Below are 27,415 nucleotides of genomic sequence, written 5' to 3'. Positions count from 1 at the left end.
AATGACAGGCCCGCCCCAAACATGTGCATGTGGGCGTTTGCTTGTTCACGCCCCACGCCCCCCCCCCCCCCCCCCAAAAAAAAAAATTGTGTGTGGGGGGATAGATTTCTCAATCTAGAATTGTGTTGTAAATACGTGATAGGAGCCCCTCAGTGTATGACCCTGCGACTAAAAACACGTGATGTGAAAATGTACTTCCTCTCTATAACCAAAGACTACAATCTCATTACAGTACGCAATGGCAGTGACTGAAATGCAAGCATGAGTCTGCTCTCATCTTTGGCCATAATTTATTCCCCATCCTCTTTAATAAACACAATGACACAGGTGGAATAAACCTAAAATAATTTTATTAACACAACAGAGGGTTTTTATTCTTCAATCCCCTCATCTTACCCTCTTCACAAAGGTGATTAAGAAATCATGCTAAGGCTATGGAAAGAAATGAAAACAACAGACAGACATTTTGCACGCTCTGCTGAGGTGGCAGGCATGTAATCTGATCCGTTTTCATCTCAACCACAAATGACCTTCACCGCCTGATAACTGGAGTTTCATCCAGAGGGGGTTACTCTTCACAACTTTGCTGTGATAGGTCCACTCCAAGAGGGGGGAGGGGGTATGCTATATGACCAAAAAGAACTTGGCCCGATAAAGTACACGGTTGTGCTTAAAAAGCATCTAAAAAACGAAGAAGAAAATATCAGACCTCACATCAACAGAATGGGTTGATGAGCTTTTCCGTCTGTGAAAGCAAATAATGCCACAGATGATTAAAACAATCAGATGATCAGACAATACAAAACACAGAAGAATGTAAGAGTGAAGAGATTGGCTGTACATGTACAAGGCCTCTTAGCTAACATGAGACTGTATCCTTGATGTGTGAAGCAAGGATTCAGTGAATAAGCAGCACTGTGTCCATTTATAAGTCCCGTCTACTTCGTGCCATCAAAAAGCTCCTGTGGGCAAAAACGACCTGTGCCAAGATTCAGGGTTCAAGTCACAAGATATCAGAATATACATATACACTCAAGACAATCAAGTTGACAAAAAATATCAGACACTAATTGTTATGATACAGCAGGGTGTACATGAGACATTACTTACACAAACAGGGCCAGTGCTTAAGGACTCTGGATACACCCTTTCCCCAGTGAAAATATATAATATATATGTATAGATATACTCTATGAAATACACCAGTTTGCATGAATGGAGCTACATGAAAACCAATGTCCTCTTATACAATGCAAAATATCATTACAGTATCAGTGTTTGGTGACCTGACCATTTCAGCTAACGATTAGTACATTTGAACAGGCATGTTCTGTGAACAGTCTCCATGGAGACACAATATTCCCCCTCTACAGACATAAGAGCCTTCAGAAGAGGAGTGACACTGAAGCACCAAAGGCTGAAATATTCAGTAAAGGAATTGTATATTTTCCCTCCATCCTAATGTGCACACACTTAGCCTGGGCTTCTTTCAACCTCTCACAGAAACCTTATTCTCCACCGCAGCCAGCATGGCACAAAATCGAGAGTTCTCATTGGCCAGAAGCACAGATGGCTCATCGAATTCCACAACCTGGGTCACACAAAGAACAAAAATGCAAATTAGTGTTAAAAACCGACACTACAAAGCCTTCGATTTGAGACTGGGGTGGGGCTGTCTGGCAATCTATACTAACAAAACTAAACATATATGGTGACCACAGGGTCAGTCTTGCACATTGGTTAATATTGCCACAATAATTCCATACATGTTGAATACTGAGATTTTTTTTACCACCCAAAATCTGGGATTTATGGCTAAATGCTTGTTTTTTTTCCCAAGCCATAAGTGAGTGATGAGTCACAAGTTACCTGGCCCTGGTTGAGCACGATGATACGATCACAGTTGAGCACTGTGTGGAGTCTGTGTGCGATGGTTAATGTGGTGCAGTCTTGGAAGGAACTCCGAATTGTCTCCTGAATGAGGGAATCTGTTTCTGTGTCCATAGCAGCAGTGGCCTCGTCCAGGATCAAGATCTGGCAGAATCAGAGGGAAGAGGTCAAATGACCCTTGTGGAGAAACACAACAGAGCTCTGAGGAGAGACATGGTGGTCAGTGAAACGTCCACCATTTTCCCAGACCCCTTCCACTACACACTGGCGGCCTTGCAGATGGATGCCAGGTTGAGAAGGTCAGTGGCGTTTACGAAATAAAGGGACGTGATGGACGTGGCTCACCTTGCACTGTCTCAGCAATGCTCTGGCCACACACAGCAGCTGCCTCTCACCCACCGAAAAGTTCTCCCCATTTTCCACAACTTCTGACTCCAGCTTCAGTGGCAGTTGAGACACCTGGAGTTAGAAAGGTAAAAGTGAGAGATGAGATGTGTATGTGCGTGCGTGTGTGTGTGTGTGTGTGTGTGTGTGTGTCAGAGAGAGACAAATACTGAGAAAGACTCTACATTGACTGTGAAGGCTTTTTGCCTGGTGACTTACACACTCCTTCATGTGTGTCCTCTCTAGGGCGTCCCAGATCTGTTCCTCTGAGTACTGGTTGAATGGATCAAGGTTAGATCTGTCAGGGGGAAAAATTACAGCAATTAAACTGACTAATCAAAGATAAAAATCCAGTGGAAAAAAAAACCTGAAAATCGGCATCACCTTGAAATGACAAGTTATTGAGTATTTAGAAGTGCATAAGAATAGCGTCACATAATGAAAGACACAGGAGGACGGACCTGACAGTACCACTGAAAAGAACGGGCTCCTGCGGGATGATGGACAGCTTGCTGCGTAAATCAGCAAGGCCGATGTCGCCGATGTTGACGCCGTCGATCTTAATGGTGCCGCCGCATGGCTCTACCAGCCGGAACAGGACCATTCCCAAGGAGGACTTCCCTGACCACACGGCACGCATACGAGGTCACACATATACGCCTCATAGCTCTGCCGTCCGCACTAAAGATCGCCTGACTAATAAGGGAAAACCCAAAGACTTCTTTGAAGTATGGCAAAATGGAGAGGCCCACTGACCTGAGCCTGTTCGTCCCACAATCCCAATCTTCTCCTTGGGACGTATTGTGCAGGACAGCTTCTTCAGTACCAGGGGAAGGTTCTCTCTGTAGCGCATCTCTACCCCATCGAACATCACCTCGCCCTCCTGTGGCCAGTCTGGAGGGGGGGCCTTGTTCTTCACCCTCGCTGGAGCCTCCAGTGACAGAGACTGAGGAAGAGGAAGGTGGGATGAAAAGACCAAAACAAAAAAACACAACAATGATGAAACGAGGTTCCAAACGCGTGACCCTACAGGTGGCGAAGCTAGTCAGTCACCCAAGATCAACATCTTGGACATGGTGTCGGTATCAGACTACAAATAGAGGATCCATAGAGACCGGTACCTTGATATAGTGATGGATTCTCTCAACCGAGGTAAAGCGAGCCTCGGTCTCGGAAGCCAGGCGCACAGTGAACTGGAACAGGCCCGTCAGCTGCCAAGGTTGGAAAGGAGCTAGTTATTATTTTCATATCATATTCTATGGTGATGGCTGCATATTCGGAGGTGGATTTTAAAATGTATGCATTCTACCCTACCCAGACCCAGTCTAGCCCTCTCTGGTACCTAAAGTATTCTCAGAAGCTAGCTGACTCAGGGAAACCTGTCTTGTTCTCTGCACAACTGTGCAACGTCTGCTGTGGCCTCTTTCATGAATTATCTGCTTTGAAAAAAGGGCAGATGGTGTATCTGGTGTATTATAAAACTTGCTAACACCTGCCCTTCAGTCAAAACCGGTCATTGACAGGAGAGTCTATTAAAGTTTGACACACGCAGGGTTCTGGGCTTTAATACAGTCAGGAAACTTAAGATAGCGTTGTCTGCAGAGAATTACATACAGTCTCACATTCTTTCAGTCAAATATAAGATGTAGGCCACCCTACTTGGTACAGTTATGAGGCACGATAATAATGTCATAAATAATAAATAATTTCTAATAAAGTGATCACTCAGTGAGAATCATATTGCAGAATAAAAAACAACCCACAAAACCCGAGTGTTTACAAAAGAGTCAGATGAAAACGAAAAACTGTTGTTCATATGTATAACTGTTATTCAAATACCTTGACACATAAGTTAATGTAAACTGATTTGAAATATTAGAAATACGGTGTTAAACAGAGCACCGTTATATAAATGGTTGAGCGCATACCACCAGCTGCTTTAGTAATGGCGGGAGTGACTCAAGTAAAAAGGCTTCAAAATGTGATTAGTGCTGTGCGATCCTTCTATTTTCACACCCCGAACCCCTTCACCCCATCTTGGTCGTTACCTGCACAGCGTAGGAGATGGCCAGGCCTGCGTAAGCGGGGGGGATCTTCCCGTGCATCAGGACGATCATCAGGGCCGTGATGCTGATGAGAGCAACACTGATCACATCCAGACGCACGGCCAGCCAGCGCATTGCGCAGCTGAACAGATAGAACGGGGCCTGGTTCTGATCTAGCAGCTCCTGGTACCTGGAGAGAGAGACCGGCGATGACAAATCCAGGAGTCCTCGTTTAACTGGATCAGGTGTGCAGGCATCGTTCTTAAGTCTTTCCCCTGCTCCAATACTCTCTTTCGCTCATAAATATCTGACGACTGATTCAGACGTGCATTAATATTAAATGCGTTTAGTCATCCAAGACTGAACTACATGCTATGTGTACAAAATGCCTGCATGAAGTAAAACAGTAATGCAAGAAGAGTATGCAGATGCACGTGCATTCATTGGCTGAACTACTTAATCTTGTTCAGGGTGGTGGGGGCGGAGCCTATCTGGGCAGATTAGGGCACAAGGGAAGCAACCCTGGACATGGTGCCAGTCCGTCACAGACATGCAGAAACACGGGGTGGGGGGGATCTACTTTGGCTTGAGCCTAAAAGCCAACCTGTGGAGGAACTCGTCCCCTTTGCCGTAGGCGTGCACTGTACTCAGGCCCTGGATGCTGGAGGCGATGTGGGAGAGGAAGGGCGACTGCGTGACGTTGTCCAGCCGCTTGAGCTCCCGTATGAAGACGCGGGACACGGCGTGGAGCAGGATGAAGAGGAGCACCAGCGGGCCCACCGCCACCAGGAACCAGGGGAACACGCTGCTGATCACGGCCAGGCAGAAGAGCACCAGGATCACGTTCTGGATGAACATCTCCGCCTGGAACGGCAGGCGCGTGTCCACTGAGACGGCCGAGGAGACGGGAGAGAGACATCCACATGTCAGATGTGGAATTAAAATAACCGGCAGTGGCTGGCAGCCTTTCTTAAAATAATATCCTGCTTCTTAACCAGTCTACAGGTTTGTTTCATCCCTGCAACCAATATGTATTAACTGTACAATGGTAGATAACTGCACAATATTTTCCTCAGTAGCAGACTGTAGAATACATAGTATTGCTTATTCAGTAATATCAGGACTCAGGATGACAACAGATATAAACGACTAAAAAAACTAAAAACTTTAACTGTACATGTCTGACGTTTTTATGGCCTGTGTCAGGTTTTACCTTCATCCATATCCTTGGAGAAGCGGTTGAGGATCCGGGCTGTGGGTGTGGTGTCAAAGAACTTCATAGGGCTACGGAGAATCTTCTGGAAGAGTTCCTCGTGGAGCCTAGAGGAGGCTCGTAGAGTTCCCTGACAGAAACACAACGCCATCAAATACACAGCAAAAGAGATGCTGAGAAATAAACTTGAACAGTGTGTGGAAATGGCATCTCTTTAGTACAGTAAAGTGTCAATTTAGTATAAACTATAAACTAGTATAAACTATAAATTCAGTGTTGCTTGAATTATGTCAGGGCAGGTTTAAAAAAAAATTGTGACCACACAAAGACATTATGAATTTGCAAACATGTCTGTCATCTTTAGTCTGGGTAACGGACTCTCACCTTTACAAAGATGATGCCCCTCAGGAGTTTGAGTAGGAGCATAATGGCCATGGACATGGTGTAAACGGCGGCGTAGTACTGCATCAGAGGGTTGTCCCGCATGCTGTGACTCACCACCGAGCTGTTCCCCACCACCACCGTGGTGTTCTGCACAAGGCGGACACAGCAGTACACAGAGTTACACATACATGATACATTGTGTAATACTGCAGTGGTTCTTTAGAAGTGCACTGGCATACGCCCGGTTTGCAGATGCCATGGAAACAAGTGACTACCGATGACAACAGCACTTACACAATGTAAAGGAAACTCCCTGGACATGTCTGGGCAGACTTCCTACCGATCATCAAATAACGACATGAAAACACTCTCCAAAAGCCCAAAGCAACATGCAAACCTACACTGAAGGCCAATTGTACATGAAATATTTACACATTTGTCTCTCTTTACACCTGCTGTCAGACAGCTCCCCCCCCCCCACACAAATAAGTTCTTGAATAGCTATTTCAGCAGTTTCCCTCAACTAAAATGGGCCACAAGACTAAATCTGCAACACGTGACGATAATTTTGCTCCTAGGCAGCTGAACCTCTTCTCCCCTTAGAGAGATGAAAATAGCACATCAAGCCCCCGCGGCGTTCTCTGCCAAGCCCCACAACGCTGCCTCTTACCCCACTGCCCTGTTTGATCCAGTAGCTGAGCCACCAGTTACTGAAGGAGGTGCTGCCCACGTTGAGGATGAAGAGGGCCAGGATGAAGAGGAAGACAGGCAGACCTCCTAAGGCGTGGATGTAGACTCTATACACGGCCCAGGGCACAGAGCCCTTACCCTGCTCTTCCACTTGCATCAGCTGACCTGCTGAAGAAATGAAGAGCTTTTGTGTGGTTTCAAAGAACGCCATTTGGCGCAGTAATTTTTGTTTCGTTCTCCTTTGTGGGCTGAATACGAGACTAGCACTCCATGGATTTAACAAATACGTTGATAAAATATCCCAGATACTTTAGCAGATGTTGGTGTTTGAGCAGAGCGTTGAGCAGCGATCACACCTACCATCATCCTTGCTAGGAGGTTTATCCTTTTTCACAGACCCTGCCTTGGTATTATCACTGGGCTTCTTAAGAGAGCTCCCGGAGGCCTTGTTTGGCACCTTTTAAGACAGAGAAAATACGCAAGGAGTTTTTGTGATTCCATGAACAGTCGAATTTATGAAAATAAAGTAAAAACATGATTCATCATGAATCAGCATACATTTACCATTGTATGCTCAATGTTAAAACTACACACACATCTCACCTCAACGAACGGAGCTTCACCAAGCTGCAGGTTGTTGAACATGGCTGCGTAATCACCGTTCAGATGCATCAGGTCCTCGTGGGTGCCCTGTTCTGCGATGCTCCCCTCCCTCATGAAGATCACATCATCGCAGTCCACCAGATACTTCACACACGGACGACACCCCGGTGTAAACAGGTTTTCAAGGCGGAGCAGCACCCCAACGGGGGGACGGTCTACATTTCACACGACCGTCTTCCATACCTGTAGCTGGTGAGTAACGAAGATGATGGTCTTTCCTCGCAACTGCTTCTTGATGGCGTTGTTAAAAATGTGGTTCCCCACGTGGGCGTCGAGCGCACTCAGGGGGTCGTCCAGGACGTAGGTGTCCCTGTGGCTGTAGAGAGCGCGGGCCAGGCTAATCCGCTGCCGCTGACCCCCACTTAGGTTAGCGCCTCGCTCGCCAATCTGGAGGTTGAGGGGGGAGTGGTGGGGTGACATACAGGAAGCCACACCTGTATCAAGTCTTTCCCTCACACTAGAAATGATTCTTGCCAGGGGAGCAGACTCCTTCCCAGTAACAGCTGAAGTACGTTTCTCAAACTCACATTACTGTATGTGTACTAAATGCTTGTAATTTCAGTGACAATACATTTCCTTATATAATAATTTGTCAAACTCTACTATGGGTTAAACTAAGACTAGTTCTCGGCTAGTAAATTAAAAACTAAGTGAATCCACTACAATTTTTGTACCATTACGCGGGAACTCAGGCTGTAGTATGATGTTATTAATACACAGCAAGTAATGTATGCTGATGGATTACCTCAGTCAGGTCTGCATTAGGAAGTAATGCCATGTCTTGTCTCAGACAGCAGGCACTCAGAACCACCTGGTACCTAAAAACAATTTGGGTATTTGGGTATGAGGACATTGCATCTCTATTACTACAGCAAAACTAGAATGGATTTCAAAGTCTCAGGACCTTCTTTAAATTGTCTCAATAAGTTTATTCTCAATTTTTTTCAGTTTTGCAAAATAATCTAATTTTAGTATCAAACCATCAAAAAAAAAATATATATATATATATATATATATATATATATATATATATATATATATATATATGAATTTTCTTTAATATTTGAATTCTAAATAAGCATTTTACCATGACTGAACTATTAATCATTCTTGCCATTTACTATTGGCAACTCAAATGTTAATTCTGTAATGGCGAGAATCAACGGCCTTGATTCAAAGTTGCCTTGACTTGACTTTTTAGAAGCACCTTGTGGTCACAATAAGCTCTTGAATAGTGAACACATTATCATGCAATGATGTCTGAAACCCAGACTCTAAATGACAATACATCTCCTGTTATTACTGTTTTGCCCAGAAGGGTTCTTTGATTTGATTCTACTTGTTTCCACATTCATCCCACATACTGAGCTAATACCTCAGCTGTATAATTTGCAGAACACTGGGTTGTAGTTCACTGTGCACTGGGTTGTAGTACACTGTGCACTGGGTTGTGGCTCACTGCGCTAGGGCAGACACAATTCAAGTTCCTTGCTAGTGAGTCAGTTCTATAGTGAAGTACTGGCAACTTCTAGATGGCTGCACTTACAAATGGGTGGGAAGGAACTTTAGTCACTCCCAGACGTTTTTCTCCTCTGACACTAAACCTCACCTCTCTTCTTCGTATTCCTTGCCGAACAGGATGTTGTCACGTAGGGTGGCGTTGAGAATCCAAGCCTGCTGGGCCACATATGCAAAATCTCCACTTACAGCCACCGTGCCTTCCAGAAGAGTCATCTGTGTGAGAGACAGGGGGTGGGATGACTCCGCCATGTTCATCTCTTCACTATCAATGACAAATACAGCTGTGTATGTTCTTAAGGTGGGGTAGGTGAATTCGTATGAAGTGACACTGGCTTACCTGGCCAAGGATGGCTGAGATGAGGGAGGTCTTTCCGCTGCCTACACTACCACAGATACCAACTAGCTTACCCTGTTGGAGACAAACTGTGTTTGTAAAATACAGCTCATTTCAAATGGAGCCTAGTATTGCATTCATAATAATGCATTCAGAACATAAGACTCAGCAAGTCTGGACTTGTTATGGAGACCGGAGTTGGTATACCATTCCATATAATCTAACATGATTGCTTTGTGGCGTGTTATGTATACACTTAAAAGTAGCAGCTAAAAAATGGATCCCTCAAAAATACTCGAAATCTGTAAGACTCCTTTCCCAGAAAGTCCAAGTCTGGTCAGCACAGATTGACTTGTGATCTACACCTGTTGTATGGTGAGGTCGATACAGTGCAGGGTCCTCTGTAGCCGCTGGCTAACGGTGGGAACGTGTAGGGTGTGCTCCTCTGCGCTCGGACCCGCCTCCCCAGGGGCGTCGGTCAGGAGCTGCCCGTGTTGCTCCTCCTCCAACATGATGCAGTGGCCGGGCTCCCCGCGGGAGCGCTGTTTCTTGCGGGCGGTCCTCTGACTCAGCCCCACGTAGGGCGTGCCGCGGGGCGTGGGCTGGGCGCTGTGGCCAGCAGACTCCCATGCCAGGCTGGCCCCGCTCAGCTCCACAGCCACACCGGGGCTCTGCGGGCTGTCGCGGATGGAGCTGACCTCAGCCATCATGAGCACGCTCTGACGGACAGGACGGGGAGACAGACAGGGACAGGGACGTCAGCAGGCCACCGGACAGGGACGCCAGCAGGCCACTGGACAGGGACAGCGCGTGGCTTTGGGACCCTACAGACTTTGAGTGGATTTTGGACTATGGTTAAAAGAGAAACATGGAACTCACCCTGAACCTCTCCATGGCTACCGATGCCTCGGAAAGAGACTTAACGGAGAATGGGGTGACCTTCAGGGCAAAGGTCATGGCATTGAAGACGGTCACGACAGTGAATGCCTGGGAGACAGTGAACATTCAGTGTTAATGCACAGGAATGTTCAGCTCAGCCTATGACCCTGGAATGATTGTGTTCAGGTACAGGAGCCCACCTGAGCAGCAGTGAGGTCATAACCCAGCAACATATGAGTAGAAAAAGTTGCCACGCTTGCAATCACCACGACGATAGGTGCCACGCCAACGGTTATACTCTGGAAATATCCAGTGCGCTCCAGGATCTGGCGTTCTTCATCTCGTATTCCTGTTGGATTACGTTGAACAATTTACACAGGACACAAACAGCCCAATGACAAATGCAAAAATGTGTAAGTACACACACTCGCTCGCACACACACAGGAACACTGCGGAGGCCCTTACGTCGCACGGTTTGTGAGAAAGCCTTCACCCAAGCATACATCTTAATAAACTTGATGTAGTTGAGGATTTCGTTCATCTTTTGGACACGCTGGTCGGTGATGGCCACCCCCTTCCTCCTGAAGTAGGCTGTCAGTCTTGAGCTGAACATCTGAACGCACGGCAGGAGAAACGGCTGTCACGCTGACGATCTGAGTCAGCCATGTGGGAGTAGATCACAGCCAGACCATACGTACCATAGTAGGATAGAAGAGAATGAAGACAGCAGAGCCCAGGAGAGACGTGGGCCCCAGTACAGAAAGGTTGTAAGCCATCCCCAGCACGGCCACTAGGGGGCCTCCCGCCAGCAGACTGCCCACTGCTGCAGCTTCAAACATGCGTTGTCCATCATTTGAGCACATGTTGATCAGCTGGACATAACAGCGAGTGAAGTTATTTTCTCAATATGGAACTTTTACAGAATACGCATATATTATGCTAGTACCAATGTATTAGAAGCTGCTATATATGTAATAAACTAGTTTCTTCTTTCTATGCACCTTCTGACCCTGAGCCAACCTGAATGTGTCTGCCCTAGCACAATTAGTGAGCCCCTTCCTCTGTAAATAACACAGCTGAGTTCTTAGCTCAGTATTTGGGATGTATGTGGAAATAAAAGAACCTTTCTGGGCAAACAGTAATGTATTTAGTCATTAGTCTCTCAACTGTATTTGGCAACCAGTGAGCAATGCAACCCTCATTTGGACTGTGTGCTTACCACCAACGTCTTACGTTTAGTGGTGCGACAGATCCAGTTCTGCAGATGTGCTTGGATTTCACTTCAGCATTAGGTTTCACTGACCTTAATTGTTTCTGTCTAGCGCTGACAAAAGTGTCCAAAACGTTTGGCAGGGCCGCACTGAAACCTCGCCTTGTGTTCAACACCACCGGCACTCTAATTAGTTGATTTTCCCCTCTGTCAAGCAGCTGAGTTGTTAAGTTTACCTCAGAGAGGTGAAGTAAAGCTTCAAATCTTTTTTTCAAAACACAGCAGTTACTGAAGAGTCACAGCACTTGGAAGCCGGTAAACAAATTTGAATTTCATAAACATTTTCTCTCCAAAAAAAAAAAAAAAAGTAAAAATCCATTGGCACAATGCGCCCAGGTGACGTGATGGCACACAGCCTACCGCCTTCCCTCCGCCCGCCTGCTCACCTCTCCGATGGACTTGTCACGCAGGCCGCGCAGACGTAGGACCTTGTGGAAGACCATGGTGAGGATGGCACCGCGAAGCCGCGTGGCCGTCCGGTAGTTGAGCGCCCAGGTGAGGGCCAGGGACCAGGAGCGCACCAGCTCGGTGGCCAGAAGGCCCAGGACCAGCACCAGGCCGTAGGGCAGGTCCGGCTCGCCCCTCTCCGTGTACTCCAGCAACCGGCGCACCACAAACGCCTGCGGAGAGGGAGGACGAGCAAGGGGGGCGACAGGACACAGCACGCGTGACTGAGGGCACATCCGCGCACCGCCGTGTCCCTGCCTCTGCCACACAGCGGCTAGCCTAGCGCCCTCCGCGACCCTTCCCACCCTCCTCCTCCTCACTAGCTAGCATAACTGAGAGGGGGGGGCACAGGAATGCAAATCACAGTGCGCTAGACGCATGGTTCTGCATGGTTCTGCACGATTCTGAAATGTCAGTGTTCTAATCATTAAGAAGACAGTGAGGCAATAGCAAGTTCTACTACACAAAGGAAACGGCAGCCATTTTGAGATTGTGTTCTAATCGTTTACCTTAGGTGGCCCTTTTCTCTGGCCTTTAAAAAGAACAAGAGAGACAATGAAATAGCGCCTTGTTGGGAACAAATGAGAGACATTGCACTGCTAACATGTATCACAGACACATCCCTTTTTTGCTGATTCAAAGACATTTTACCTACAGTCACACCAGGGTGGGATACAGGACGGAGACGCACTTTTGTTTTAACACCTGAAAATTGATATCAGTTAAATCAGTGATTAGGAGCAAAGAGCACAGAAGCATAGGAGACAAAGAGAAAGATCCACTAGAACAAGGAACCAAAATCACACACACACACACGCACGCACGCACGCACATGCATGCACGCATACACACACACACACGCACGCACGCAAACACATCTGTTTAAAAAACACACAAACACCCACACACACACACACACACACACACACACACGCATATATGCAGTCAGAGGATCTGTTCACACAAACTCGGAACATGTGCTACCATTCGCATATGGTTCAACACAGCAGCAACATTTTATTTTTTTAAACTGGATATTCAAAGTGGATTAAAAGTCCAGCCATTGCACATTCATGTAAAAGAATAAGAAAACATGACCAATAAAACAAATATACAGGAAATAGAGAAAAAAAAATAGCATTTCATGTTTACAGGCTGAGTTCAGGTGAAAGGTTGTCCAAATCTCAGATCAGCTCTTATTCTTTCACATTAAGAGTCCTCTGTAGACTGACACCTTTTATACTTTTTTCCGATTTCTTTTTCACGTGTCTTTTATTTCTGGTTGGTGGGTCAACAACAGTAACAAAAAATAAATCACTGTTCTGCTTAGAGCAGAAAACAAAAGTTTTAAAAGGACCACTGTGATCAGGTAGCGCCCGAGAGGTGTCCGTTAACGTGGTTAAAAATCCAGTGACGGGCAGAGAAAAAGAGGGACGGGCTTCAAAAATGCCTGCATACCTGTGCATCTCTCCAGTGTCAGAGTTTATCAGTCCGAGCAAGGCATTTACATGAGAGCACCAGTTTACATGAGTCCAGTTTCCTTGGGGATCTGGGCATCACTTTAAACTTGTCAAAGCCCTGCGGTTGGTGGATCAACGGTCCATTGGCACACAGATTATAGCTGGGCATGCGGGCGTTCCACATTATAAAGTTTGAAGAGCGATCGTTTCCCCAACCTTTCACATTCTTTGTTTTTTTTGCTGGATCAAATCAAGAGACATTTTTTTTGCATCACACTGCAATGTGGGCATAAGAGAGAAGAGAGAGACAGGCAGACAGATGGACAGTAAGAGAGAGAGACAGAGAAAACAGAGAGAGAGAGAGAGAGAAAGCGGGGAGGGGGGGTATAAAAGAGCAGTAACTCTTGATCCAGCCCTGCATAAGAAACATGCCCTTACCTCCGGGGCGCCATCACGCTTCTGTCTGCCAGTGTTCTCCGCGCAGGTAAAATGGACACCCTGTGGAATCTAAACAATAGCCTCTGTCACACGTCTCTCACATGGGGCCGCAGCAATAGCCGCCCTGAGCAAACCTTTCAGCCCAGTCCCACCCGAACACCCATCTCCCCCTGTAATGCCCCTCACTCCCACCCCTGCCCCAAAATATATCACCCCGGCTCCAAACTAAAGGGGCTGGATGGGCTGTTCATCGTGGAGAGTCTCTAAGGGGGAACTGTTCTAAATATAGGAGAGCTCCCTGACTGACCCCATATACGCGGAGATGACTAAAGCCAATTGCTGATTGTACTGTGGCCATGAGGTAACAAACGGCCTGGGTTTGTAGCCTGATGTCCTCCAGAGGGTGAGAGAGACAGAGATTTGCTGCGTCACCCATGGAGAGGCAGTGACAGAAGCTTTCTTTGCCAAAACGGTTAGCCTAGCCATGCCCTCGCACGCAGAGGTGCGTGGGCATCCAGTCCTAACTTCAGGGAGCAGTCAGTACTGCTGGAGGAGTGCAGTCAGTGGCTGCAGTCAGTACTGCTGGAGGCTGGAGCCACTTCTGAGTGCTGATTTCAGGCAGTTTTTTTTTTGTTTTTTAGGTTTTTTAAGGACAGAGAGAAAAAACAGTGACTTCTCACTGGTTAAAAAGGTCGTCTATATATTTTTTTGCCTGATTTAAAAAAGGAAATAAATCATTTTACTTCTGGGGGCTACATAACACTTAGCTGCTGGTTTTTAAACAACAGACAGTTTTAGGTTTGATTAGAAAGAAGCTAATAAAATAGATAGAAATTGATTATTCCTGGATGGTTAGCTTCCATGGTCCAGTATTTATCATTTTAACTTTATTTAGAGATTTGTTTGAAAATTCAGTACATTGACATGTCTTACCACTAATAAAATTTTGTAACTCTGATGTCATCACACATAAAACACATATTTCACATAATTTCAGAAATGACCCTTTTCAATATATATAGGCCTATATATATATATAAATCTACAAATGCAGACCTAAAACATCTGCTATACTCACCAGTGCCCTAGCAAGTGTTGTGAAGAACCCAGAATTAAAATTTTTAAAGGTGAATTTCCTTTAAGTGAATAAGTAAACCCTCTTTCATGACATGAAACACATCTAGAGGGTTAAGGAAAAAAATTTGATGATTACAATATTTAATTTAAAAATGCAAGGACCAACAGTTGCTTGAAACTCTTGTCATCATGGGCCACTATATAGATTTGATTGTAAAGCTTTTATCTTACAGCCACTTGAACAGAATGATAGAAAATATTACTTCAACTATTTTAGGTCTAAAGAATCCAGACAAACGGGAGACAGACATTTGTTGACCTTGAACAAATGCATGTTTGGTGATATTAGGAAAATTCAGAAACCTTCATAGTAGAAAATGGTCGGTTTGGCACTTTTTGAATCAAATATGGAAAGAAATAGAACACAATAAATAAAATAAAGACCCCAAAGATTGCTAGTCTGCTAAATGATTCAAAAGAACTAAAGCTTATCCTAAATCATACAGAAAATCACACAGATCATACTGTCCCCTTGGCATGTCACATTTAAGGCACTAAAGAAATTGCACTATTTAAATGGAACATATAAATGACAGTAGATAATCATATTTAAATTGGCAGCCACATTCGAACACCGACATGGTAACAGAGGTAAATCTCATAAGAAAAAGGTTCTTAGGCACACGTTCTATTGATTTCATCTGCGATGCCCCATGAAAAAGAACTCACCTGTTAACGATTGACCTGAGGGGGCAGGCGTGCCCTCAGAGCTAGTAATGTATAGAAAGAAAGAGCGATAGAGGAGCGAGAGGAGGAGGGGAGAGAGAGGGAAAAAAGAGAGAGAGAGAGGCAGAAGCTGAGATGGCTTTACTTACTGGGCCGCTGAAGCCGGCAAGCTGGGTGACCATGAGGCACAGGATGGAGAGCAGAAGGCGGGTGCGGCAGAAGAGCCAGACGACGTGATGAAGGGAGGCCTGGTCCCCTCGCGCAGTCACCTCCCCCTCCCACAGGCCCATCAGCCTGCACACACCCACGCACACACACGCGCGCGCCGTTAAACGACTCCACCCCTCCGCCGCCAAACTCGTCTTTTGTACCGAATGTCCACCGCTGGACGCCACTGACCGTCTGCAGTTAATGGCGCAGCTCTCCCACCGAGACACGGCCCACACGTCCTCCAGGAAGAGCTGGCCCTTCCTGTGGGCGAGCTTTGCCAGCGGAGTGAGCCAACTGAAGGTCATGAATGAGAAGAGACCAGCGTTGTCCACCGGGTGCTGGTGCCTGGAAAACACGCACGAGACGGTTGGGGTTGGAGAACGGGAGACATTTTTGTGTGCGCTCAGAGAAGGCAAGTGGACAAGATGCTGACTCCTGCTTAGCAGATGTGATGAAAGATTGTGGTATAAAACAAGAAGCTTTTAAAACTGCACACAAATGGAATTTACTAGAGCCCTACATACTGCGATTTGAGGAAGCTGTGGAAATTAGGGGAAAATCACTGCAAAAAAAGAAACGTACTTGCTGGTGGAGCGGAAGGGCTTAAGAACGCCGATGCTGTGGTGGTACTTGCTTCGGCTGGACTCCTCCTCCATCTCTTTGCTGTGAGAAACACCTCCTCCTTCCAGTGGGAAGCCGCCTTCGGCCCTTGCCGCAGTTTCCAAAGCATCCTGTCAGACGGGAGCACACAGACATAAGGGAGGCAGTATCAGCCAGAGGAACGCAGGCCACGCACTCTAAGAGAGAGAGACATGCAGTCATAAACCGGGCACTCTCACACAGACAAACGGGGTCATAAACCGGCCACTTTTGCTTCTGCTTTGGAAAATGCATGGTTGAAGCTTTTTTTTTTGTAGAGAAAATTTGTTACAAGAGCAAAACTGAAAACAGGAAATGAAAAAGATGATTTTCCGGTCTCTAAGCTAGTGAGAGACCCATCATTTAATACTTCGTCGTTTAACTGGACCCTGCATATTCACATGACTTACACTCATTCCCACAGAGACAATACGCCACTTGGCCAATGAAGAACTCTTTAAGTCACATGCACATTATGCCACCGAGACTCATGATTCTAGATTCCACACACCCCAGTGAGTTCAGTGTGGTTGAATAAACCACGGGTTATATGTTGCATCCTTTTCTCTCTATATAATTTAGCCTTCAACGAAATACATAAAGAAGATTCTCATTTTTCAAGCCTGATCAACCGCTTGACTTTGTTTGGTCTAGGTCATTTTCTCGAGGCACGGCAAAGCTTGTCTAACAGGACTGAAGGCTTTTTCTTTTAGACAGGTGGACATGAGGCCTGTGTAAACCTTAGAAGCCATTCTGATGGTAATAAAAGGATCCGTGTCAACAGTAAAGATGAGGGAATGACTTCCACAGGCAGCCATGCCTGCCCTAACCTTGACACCACCTCCACGCTGTCTCCCTGACTGAGTCCTTAATCAGCTGTGTAAGCAAATTTGCACAGTGAAACTTTTGGTTTCTCTGGAAAAATTGTGTACGTCACTATAATTTTGAATATCTGTACATTTCTTACAAACGTACACACCAGCTTCTCACCTGGAATCTTATTCTGATGTATGTGTCATATATATGTACTGGAGTAAAAGATGCAGAGGTGGACAAAACTACACTTTTTCAGAGAAACAAAGTTTCAGACGTTGCAAATTTGCATGCACAGCTGATGAAGGACTTCTTCCTGAAACACTTTCTCTTGAAACCTTGTGTACCTCACTGCAATTTTTGTCCATTTAAATTCCTATTTTGCCCTTCAAATTTTTATTTACATGCACAGTTCTTCTACCAGAGGCCTTGGAGGATGGAGGCACGTCTCAGTATTACTGCTTTTTCTTAGGACTGTGGTCTTCTGAACTGAGATTGATGTCATTCCTGGAGGAGCCAGTTCTCCAGATCCCAGAACAGCTGACTGCACCATGCGTCCCCATCACCACTGGGACAACCTTGGGCTTAAACGTTTCATTCCCTGGTACTTTTTCCAATGTTTGATATTCCTTTCTTTGGATGTTTAAATTGCTTCAGGTTGTCACCACAGCATCATGATCTCCACCACTCTCTTTATTTCCACCGATTTGGTTTTACGGGTGTCTGACTTGCTGTTTTGCTCGTGACACTTGGCTTTGTCTCTTAAACGGGACTTACACTGTACAAATTTACTGGTCTCATAAGACTTTAACGCCAGACACTATGAGATGATGCCAGTAAAACTTTGTCAGAATTCTCTGTCTGACTGCATGATCACACTGCAATTTAATTCTGACACTTCCAGAACTAACAAATCCATGATCTGAGAGTCACTGAAGCGGCTCCCACAGAGTACGTCATATTGTGCGTTCCATCTTAAATCGTGACCAAAATTATTTGTATGTGATCCGTGATTTGGATTATTTTGTGTATTTTGAGATTTGGCAAAATCCAGCTGATTATTGCACAGTGTGGATTGGACTTTGGTGTATAATGTGTACTGTGGAGTGTACATTCCCTGCATACTGCCCATATAGGTCTATGAAAAGAACTGAGACCATAACAAAATGGTCAGTTTCTCTGGTTTTACCATGTATAGGTAAATGGTATTCCAAATAGAAATACAGTAATTTAGAATATTAATTTGCATAAAACGACAACTGGTCAATATAGCAAAAAAAGGAAACACGTTCATATTTATTTTAAAAACCATGCAGTACAAATACTTTGAAAATCAATTTTTGGTGGAAAGGATTTTCAGTCTCTGCTCCCAAGCACTCTCCACCAGTCTTTCACGTTGCTCGTTAATTAAGATTCGGTCCAGCTGATAAAATAGTAGTGGAATATTAAATAACAGAATGAGGCGTACCTGTGCTGGAATTCAACAGACAATGGAATCAAATGGCTGCCATACATGAAGAGAAGAAATTTTGGAGCGGTGTCTTAATATTTCCAGAGCTGTATGTACACCTAGGGCACTAGGGCACACCACTTTATTTATTATTATTTTTGACATAAAAACAGGGAAATGTCAAGCCAATGAAGCATGCAAACAAATTAAAAATGTTATTGTGGTCTATTTAACAAATATTAGATTCTTTGAAGGAACTATCCTATATTTTAATGCACAGTGTCCGTGTTCTGTTAACCAGCTCCAAGAAGTAACACCTATGATGTTTTTCCATCTGCCCTAAATACATTCTCACATATACAGAGCACTTGTAAAGTGAGGATATAAAATTCTGAAAGGTGCTGAAGGTGCATTTAAAATGTTGTGTGTATGTGTGAAAATGAAATCATATATTTCCCAAATTATATTTGTCTTCTAAACAAATGTAAGCATAAACCATTACATTAAAATGGCTTTTTTTACTATTAAGAACATGCATTTAGTGTGTGTGTTCAAACTTTGACTGGTAGTGTATATCTTGTATATGTATTTCTGAACAAGATTCCAGAGTAACTGCAGTGGTGTATGTAAAGATGATGTGGTAGTAAACATTGCTGTGTAATAATACACAAGGTTTCCAGAGAAACAGGACACCTTGGACTGAGGTTCCATATTAGTTGTGCAAACAATACATAAATGATGACATAATGACAAACAGGAGTCTTACAGCAGGGAGAACACCACTAACGTTTGAGCTCCCCTTTTACAAGCTGAGACAACAGCGTGTCACGCAGGCTGTTACCCTTGGCCACCGGGACTTTGGAGAATGCTGCTGACGACATGTCTACGTCCTCAGACCAGCGGGCAAAGATTGTGTGTGTGTGTGTGTGTGTGTGTGTGTGTGTAACTCTCAAATGTTTTAAAACCCGTGGAGGTGGAAGAAAAGCCAGCAGGATTAGCCCAGAAAAGGGAACACTGTGTTCTTCAAAGTACTCCAGAGTGCGATTAAATGCAGGCGTAGCACTTTCGCACGATGCTAGCTCCAATACTCTGCTGGTTCGCAAACCATCGACAGATCTCTAAATCAATGAGCACCTCCATCAAATATAAACCAATTTGTATAATTAACACTGAACAGATGGCTCAGCTAGCCTTAATAATATGTGCTATATAGACACCCACGAATCATTGCACAGCCTTAACATCACCTGTGCATTTACTGCCATGTGCTTTAAGGACAAGCATGAATGACCTTAGACCTTAGGATCTCATTGAATGGCATACTGTACATTACTGGTGTTGGTGAGCCGGTCTGTGAGCGGGCATGTTAAGGTTAAATCTACTCATTGCCTCATTGTAAGAGTCCCTCACTATTTGTGAGATGCATAAACCTACAGTGTCACTGCCCTGGGCAGAAGGTCTGACAAGAAATATAGAGATGTGGACAATCACATGCATCTTACCATATTCTAGAATCTTCTATTACTGAATGGCAAAATATTTTGCTGGAAAATCGGTAACATTATAGCAGTCAAAATCTGAGATGTGCTGTAATGCTCTGAAAATATACTCTGCTTGATGGGCTAAAGGATTTCTAGAACCAGAACTGGTAAAGGGACACTGATGTTGAGGAAGAGGGATCAATAAAGACTGGCAACCGACCTCACTCGTGGCACAGATCCCCACGAAAACATCTAACAGACATGGGGGGGCGGAAGGGCAGATGAAAAGAGGTCAATCAGATATGCTGGGGTGGGGATGGGGGGGGGGGGGGGGGGGGCTGGGGGAGGGGCGGGCCAAGCACGTTACCTTTGACAAGCACCTTTGCACAGCGTGAACGCAACGATGCCTTGAAGCAACAATACCTGAGGAACAAATGTTACAGGGAAAAAAGACGCCATTTTATTTCTCAGTCAGGGATGAAGGAGCTTTGCACGCTGCCTGCTGTGGCCCATTTTGCAATGCAGCATGGCACGTGCGCGGACGCAGGCCACATCCCTCCGTCTATCCTCTTTCCTCCGTCTCTCATGTTTCTCAGTCACGTTGCACAAACGCAGAGCTTGCTGAGACTCTGAGTGGGGGCTGGGGAGGAGGGGGGGGGGGGGTGCAGCCTATTGGTTGCCAAGGCTGCTGTAAGCATCACCGGAACTCAGGGGTGCAATTGGCTGTCAGTGCCAGAGGAGGCGGGCTCCGATTATGTAAACAATTCAAGCATATGAGTGCTGAAGGAAGCAAGCAGCCAATCAGAGACACTGACAGTTCAGACTGGGCAGCCCCAGTGGAATACTGAGTGGTAGGTAGAAGGAGAAAATAGGAGAAAGAGAGAGCGATGGAGTTGACAGTGAAAGACAAAGAGAGACTGAGGGCAACAGAAGGCCCTCTCCCATCGTGCTGACAAAACGCTGACGATAAGAGGAAAAAGGACAAAAACAGAGTTGGCAAAACAAATACAAAGCATTCAACATCACGCTCAAACACACAACAACAGCTGCTGCCCTCTGCCACTAGTTCTTTAGCTCCCCATCCAGTGACTGTGTCAGCCTTATCCCAGAACCCTACAGTTCTGAGTTCAGCCCACATATCACAAACAGCAAGAAGCCCAGACAGAAGCCCAAACCCAGAGGTTTTCGTAATAAAAAGATACATAAGATACAGAAGTATAGACTGAAAGAGGGATTTCAACTAACCTGGACACTGGACAGCTGATAGTGGCTTACTTCACTTCCAGGTAAGGCCTCTCTGGAAGGGACGGCCCTGTATCCAGGGCCAGATGCCAAACACTCCTTTCCCAAGTCATGTTCTTTCATTTTCTTTTTCCAACATAAGAGCCCTTGAATTGCCTCCACTCTCAAGTTTTATCTGTCAACAGCATGAAATCCAAATAAACTAATTTCAATTTAAAGCAAATGGCAAAATTACATTAATACTATAAAAAAGAGATTGCAAAACTGGTTTTAAATGTGACAGTTTGTGTATCCTTAAAAATAAAACTGAAAAGCATTGCGAATAATAATAATAATTATTATTATACTACTACTAACAATAATAATGAAAAATAATACTTTTTTATTATCATTTACATGGCAGACTGTCAAAATGTTGTTACTTAATATCTGATCTGGAGTTTCTGTAAGTAACAATGTCCAGGAATACGTGCCCTTAACAGTTCACCAAAATGTCGGCGTACATACATTGCGTTTCCCCTTTACATGGATGTATTTAGACACATCTTCTGAGGCTACACGCAATTGTACAAACAGTTCCGGAAGTCTAAAGGGGTTTCAACAGCAGCAGGCCTACACAGCACGGCAGAAGAAAGATAAGTGGGCTACACCAAGAGGTTCATCCACCTTCACCTCTGGTGTTTCCTCTCAGCAGCAGGTTCTACACCCTGTATGCATCATCATTGTGAATTAGTTCTTAATATGTGATCATTCACAATTAACATTAAATCAGGAAATCAGCCCGTTAGCTTATTGGATACACAAAAGGATTCTTTGTTGTACCTTAGTAAAATAGCGATTTGTCTTCGCCCTGTGAATTTAGTCCTTTTTCAATGTTTTCAAACATTTAGGCGACAGGCTGACTGACTATATATTCTACATCCATCAGTTTAATTTGACAGTAAATGCGTTTGCGTTTAAAGCGTCAATGTCGCAAGAAACGAACAGAATGTAATGTGTATATAATTAAAGCAGTCTACTGACATACAGCTATTATTCTGAATTAAGCTGTACTTTCATTTGTAATTCAGGCAAATGTCCATAGTTAACGGACTGTCCTTTGGTGATGAAACCCAAAAACAATGAAATGTCTAATGAACATCCTAGAATGCGTCAAAACACAATTAGCAAATTAATATAAAACGTGTTCTGCTCTACCATCTTTTACAGCGTTTTAAGAGGAACACAGTTCAGTGTCGTTAATTAATTACCTGTGTATTCCTGTTGGTGGTCTGGAGATCACGAACAGAGGATGAAGCAAAACAACTTCGTTATAAACCATCTATTTGCGCTAGCCAGAAATGCGCAATCATGGGAAATGTAGTTTCGTTATATTTTGCCCCGTAAACTTTCCTTGTGCCGGCGAGCTATGACACTACAATACCCACAAGCCACAAAAGGCTGGCGCTTAAAGGATGGGCATGAACAGTAAATAGGCGGAGTTTGCTGAATAAAAAAATCTTTTATAGTCCTTTATGTATTTTCGGCTTGGGTGGCGAGTCGAAACGCTTGTCTGTGCATCCCAGACAGTCGATCATACTGGTGTTGGTTTTGCATACTCTTATTGTTTGGACATTTCAAACAAAGAAAAGCGGTGTACATTTTTACTTTTCAAAGACCAATTTGTTTAATTTTCTTCCTGCTCGAAGCATATATATAACCACATTTGTAATTCGTTAGCAAGCTTTTCATGTCGTTAAAATGGGTGTCAGAACTTAACAAAATAGGGCAACATACAGCACAATAATAAGACCCAACCAAACCAGAACATCATTCCTTATTGACTTCAGAAATCTTTATTCATCTTATTTACGCATTAAAGACTGTACTGTACTGAAGACTATTCTGAGGTGATTGAGGCTGGTCTTAAACTTTGTTTTGCTCAAGTTCCTGCATACAGTTGAATCAACTATGTGACTCAAAAGCTGATGAATGTATGTTCTACTAATGCAATTGAAATCCTTGTTCTCAGTGCAAATGTAAACTACATAATTCAGGTGCAGTTATACTCCGGAGAGTGAAGTGGAAACCAAGATCTCTCCTGGGCTCATTCTTGCAATATACTCTTCTGAGCAACTTGCAATCTGTTTACTTTCTCAACACTAACTGCAGAAAGGCTTGAGCACTAGCCCTGAAGGTACTTAAAAATAAAATGTGCAGAACCTGTGGGAAATCAAAACAAACCCCTGCTTTCATTTATGGAGCCGACAATTAGCCCGAATTCCAATTTTAAGCACAGAATTCAGGAATACCTGAATGAAACCCATGATGTATTCAACCCTCTGTAGATGAATATTGAACAGCCAACACCAGACAATACTGTGACCATATTTTTGTTTATTGTATGTACACAAAAAAGCACATTACACGCGGGATGGGTACAGCATCTGTAAGAGAAGGAAGGGAAAGACGGAGTTATTCATGGTCAATCAGAACGAGGATATGCATGCACTAAAAGTGTAAATCCCTCCCATTTACACACACAATGCCACAAAAGAAAAAACAAACAAACAATAGTCTGCATATGTTAATAGCCCACATCCCACTAAAGTGAGACTGTGCTCTCCACATTAGAACAGAGAAGCCATGGTATTGATATGGTGAGACAGATCATTAATTTACTTTACATCACCCATTCTGTCCACACTAGACCCAACAGGTCACCTTTGATAGAGAAACCTCAAGTCACTATTACTCAGTAGTAGCTCTGTCACCAAGTCTCTAAATAGAGTAAAGTTACTGAGTTTAAACTGGCAAGTTATCAGATGAAAACCACTTTTCAATGCTCACACATACTGAACAACTCCCTGGGGATGAAACCCATGAGTGCTGGTTGCTAGCACCTTCTCTGCTTGGTGAAGGGCTACATTTTAAACTCCAAACCAAGTCCTTCAGTAAAACAATGTTAATTTGCTACTCTGCTCCACCGAGCACTGTAAGCATTGATTGTTCCGAGAGCGCGTTTTCTCTGCTTTGGTGCGGAACCAAACCAGCCAATAGAACTCGTGCAAACACACAGCGGCACATTCTGGAGCTGCTCTCGAGCTTGTATACGTCCAAAAACGAGAGACATTTCCAAACTGCCAAAATAAGCTGTCTTGCCATAATCCAAAAGGCGCTTTGTGGCACTAACGTTAAGACAGGCATCTCCGGGCTTCACCAGGCAATGTGCACCATCACTCTTGGAGCAGCGTGCAATGTGATGTGCCAAGCGCTACTCACCACTCGTATTCTGTGCCCAATGGCCTTCGCCGGCAGGTTGCTGCTGAACTTGGCCCGCACCATTCCGCTGTTGCCATGGGCACGCGTGACCTTGCCCCAGATGACACGGGTCTTGTTGGGCTTCCCGCTAGGAGTCACCGTGTTCCTGTGGAGACAGCGTCACAGGAACCCCCAGTCAGAGCAGCACACGCGTGAACAGGAGTTGCAGAGAACTCAAGTCGTTTAACAATTTTAGCAGCCATGCCAAGACGCACTGTGCCTCGTCAAGCCAAACTTATTCGTAAGGCTTCTGTGTGTGTCTATAAAGTGATGTTTTGGTACCCATGGAGCAAATTACACTTCAGCACTAGACTTTACACACTGAAAAGGTTTGGGGCTACTACAATCTTATTTGCTTTCTTATTAACCAATCCAATCAACACCCACACATCAGCCTCCCCAAATCTCCCAATTATCCTTTCATCTTGTACTGTGATCTATCGAGTCAATTTATTTCATGGAATTCCCTACATGCATTGCTTGGTCTTGTGTAGTTCTGTCATGTCTGTCTGATCAGCAGTGTACTGATCTCACTGTGTGTCTATAATCATCACATTAAAGTAGGGTGTGGGCAGGAGTAGAGAGGCTTCACTTAATGCACTGAATTCACCCTTCGGGGTGGGGGTTGCCCCATAAAGGAAGGACGACAATTGTTTGGAATGCAGATAAATCCATTGTGCATGTGTGAAGTGGTTCAAATTTAAAACTACTATAAACAAAGTAGCAATAACCGAGGCCAAGAAATTGGTAAGACTTAATATTCCATATACCATGTGTTTTTTTTTTTACAAGCCATTCTGAGGAATCATATACAAATTAAGTTGTGATAAACAGCCCCAAGACCCCCATTCAGATATTCATCCTGTCTTAGTTAACGGACAGCATTTAAACATTATTTCCACTGGGAGTCCACAATCCCCTGAAATATAAATGTTAAGACTGAGGGCAACAGCTGATGACTTCTCTAGCCTGCAATGGTGAATCAGACCATTACACCATAAATCTGCAGACTTCATAATTAGTCAAAAAAAAAAGTCAAATAATCTGCATTAAAGGCTTCAAAAAGGAGCCAGCTAAGGGGCTAGTGTCAGTTCTACGCGCTACTCCGCTCTATTTTTAAGAAGCGTCTCCTTCAGCAGGCAGTGGAAGTGAAGTGGTCCACAACATTGCCTCTGGGTCACAGAAGGAGCATGCGAGCAGCATTCCAAGTAGCTGAGGATGAAGGAATCCATTTTGCATAGACGCTACAGTTCGTGATGCTGTAGCACTTCAGAAAGTTTGCAAATAATTGCCAAAAACATGTGTTGTGATGCTTGTAACTGGATAGTTATGCAGTAGTTTTTAAATGTGAAAATTATACAATATGCAGCAGCTTTCCAAATGTCACCTAATCTGAAGTGCTGCTACTAAACCTGATAATTAACCGAATTAAAGTTTAATAAACTGTGACAATCGCAAAAAGATTAAAAGAATTTAACGTAGATTAGATTCTCCCAGTGCCTTGAGCTGTCCTGCACACAAAACCATCTCAACATCACTCACCCACCTGTGAAGCTTTACCTTCTAAAATGTTCTCGTTCACATGGAGATACCACTCACTGGTATTCAGAAATGCAGACATTTTATCTACAGGAGACCAGAGATGTACAGCTCAATTTTAACTATTGCCATGTTCATCCTGAATCACTTACTTTTTTGCCTTGTAGACATAGGCGCAACGCTTGCCCAGGTAGAAGTCAACCTCGCCGCGAGTGTAGACTCCCTCTACCTTCAGCAGGGCAGTGTGCTCACGTTGGTTCCTCAGACCACGCTTATATCCAGCAAATATGGCCTTGCACCACAATCTTCAGTAAAAAGTGAAAAGTTCATGTTCAGGAAACATGACATCAGCAGTTTGAACAAAAACCATTAACACTGAGAAGACCATTAACAATTGGCTTTTGTACCAACACCCCCCTCCGGATTAGTTTTAAAAACTGACCTTCCAGGCATTGTGATCTACTTCGTCCAGGATCAAAAACCCTAAGCAACACAAAAAGAAACAATATTACGAGTGTGCCCATGTCATTAACGTTTCTTCAGCTAGCCATTTAGGAGTTTGACAGTAGTCTGTGGCCTAGTCTTGTACAACGACTGGATTCATTACAATATTAGTCAGTTATTACAGCCTACTATAGTCACGTTCAATTCACTGAATCCAGCCCAGCTATATGACCTACCATGCCAAACGCTACGCCTAGACGAAAATGACCAATTGTCGTTAAAACACCACCTAATTTACCAATGCAACAACAAACTGCTTAAACTGCAAAAGGTAGGCATTGATATAATTTAATGTAAATTCAACTTTAGTGGCTACCCAACCACGAAATCAGGCACCGAGTCTCGGTTCAGGCAAGACGCAAGCTAGACGACTAGCTAGCCAGCCAGGTTTGCCTTACAATCCACATGAAATCTGTGGCATCATATATTTACGTACAATAAAAAGCATTATTCTATGAAAGATGTATATTTAGCTAATCACAGGAATAATTATCGCTATGAATGTGCTTCACAACAGATTAAAAACTATATTTTTTACACAGTGAGGGAACAACTTGCCTGATACGATAACAAAGATGGAGGAAAAAGGGCGGTCGAATGGCATTGTGGGAAAATATTGGATCGACTGTCTAAAAATGCGCCTGACTAAAAATCATTCTGATACTGTCAGAATCCTTCTGGAAGATTTTTATTAATTGCTAATAGCTTATATTAACCTACCACGGGTATCTGAATTGCAGCAATATGTAATTTAGTATTTATTTTGTTAATTTCTTGTAACCGTTAGCCGTTTACCTTTTGTAATGTGCAAATGT

The 27,415-nt window shown here is 44.2% G+C and overlaps 2 protein-coding genes across 5 annotated transcripts; both read right to left on the bottom strand.

The window, feature by feature from the left end:
- Positions 1-333: 333 nt before the first annotated feature.
- Positions 334-22,652, bottom strand: abcc5 (ATP-binding cassette, sub-family C (CFTR/MRP), member 5). Of its 4 annotated transcripts, none has more exons than XM_076990773.1 (29): positions 22,508-22,652; positions 21,261-21,432; positions 16,215-16,363; positions 15,822-15,977; positions 15,572-15,716; positions 11,661-11,894; positions 10,703-10,876; positions 10,470-10,617; positions 10,204-10,352; positions 10,004-10,111; positions 9,490-9,843; positions 9,128-9,199; positions 8,879-9,003; positions 8,015-8,087; positions 7,453-7,656; positions 7,210-7,353; positions 6,967-7,063; positions 6,587-6,774; positions 5,917-6,063; positions 5,533-5,662; positions 4,924-5,206; positions 4,323-4,509; positions 3,396-3,485; positions 3,031-3,220; positions 2,736-2,895; positions 2,494-2,572; positions 2,236-2,349; positions 1,870-2,034; positions 334-1,591 (listed from the first exon to the last, which is right to left on the bottom strand). In XM_076990773.1, the coding sequence occupies exons 2-29, from the start codon at positions 21,378-21,380 to the stop codon at positions 1,490-1,492; spliced, it is 4,287 nt and encodes a 1,428-aa protein (XP_076846888.1). In that variant the 5' UTR covers positions 21,381-21,432; positions 22,508-22,652; the 3' UTR covers positions 334-1,489. The 4 variants fall into 4 exon arrangements, with proteins under 4 accessions (XP_076846888.1, XP_076846892.1, XP_076846891.1 ...); XM_076990777.1 differs by having other exon boundaries at positions 6,587-6,771; XM_076990776.1 differs by lacking the exon at positions 22,508-22,652 and adding an exon at positions 21,765-21,788.
- Positions 22,653-23,613: 961 nt separating this feature from the next.
- Positions 23,614-27,246, bottom strand: rpl35a (ribosomal protein L35a). Its single transcript, XM_076990761.1, has 5 exons — positions 27,159-27,246; positions 26,539-26,579; positions 26,249-26,401; positions 24,519-24,663; positions 23,614-23,683 (listed from the first exon to the last, which is right to left on the bottom strand). The coding sequence occupies exons 2-5, from the start codon at positions 26,547-26,549 to the stop codon at positions 23,660-23,662; spliced, it is 333 nt and encodes a 110-aa protein (XP_076846876.1). The 5' UTR covers positions 26,550-26,579; positions 27,159-27,246; the 3' UTR covers positions 23,614-23,659.
- Between the last annotated feature and the right edge of the window lie 169 nt (positions 27,247-27,415).

The sequence above is a fragment of the Brachyhypopomus gauderio genome, chromosome 2 (genome assembly GCF_052324685.1).
Source record: "Brachyhypopomus gauderio isolate BG-103 chromosome 2, BGAUD_0.2, whole genome shotgun sequence".
In the NCBI taxonomy this organism is placed as follows: Eukaryota; Metazoa; Chordata; class Actinopteri; order Gymnotiformes; family Hypopomidae; genus Brachyhypopomus; species Brachyhypopomus gauderio.
This window is presented reverse-complemented; position numbering and strand designations above follow the sequence as displayed.

What these genes read in the sequence shown, in the direction of transcription:
- abcc5 (XM_076990773.1), bottom strand. Translation starts at nt 21,380, where the DNA reads ATGAAAGAACATGACTTGGGAAAGGAGTGTTTGGCATCTGGCCCTGGA. An exon ending in ATCAGCTGTCCAGTGTCCAG is followed by an intron (nt 16,364 to 21,260) that starts GTTAGTTGAAAT and finishes CCCGTCTGACAG; the next exon opens with GATGCTTTGGAAACTGCGGC. An exon ending in TAGCCATGGAGAGGTTCAGG is followed by an intron (nt 9,844 to 10,003) that starts GTGAGTTCCATG and finishes CCTGTCCGTCAG; the next exon opens with AGCGTGCTCATGATGGCTGA.
- rpl35a (XM_076990761.1), bottom strand. An exon ending in TATGTCTACAAGGCAAAAAA is followed by an intron (nt 24,664 to 26,248) that starts GTAAGTGATTCA and finishes CTGTCTCCACAG; the next exon opens with GAACACGGTGACTCCTAGCG. An exon ending in TTGGGCACAGAATACGAGTG is followed by an intron (nt 23,684 to 24,518) that starts GTGAGTAGCGCT and finishes CTTCTCTTACAG; the next exon opens with ATGCTGTACCCATCCCGCGT.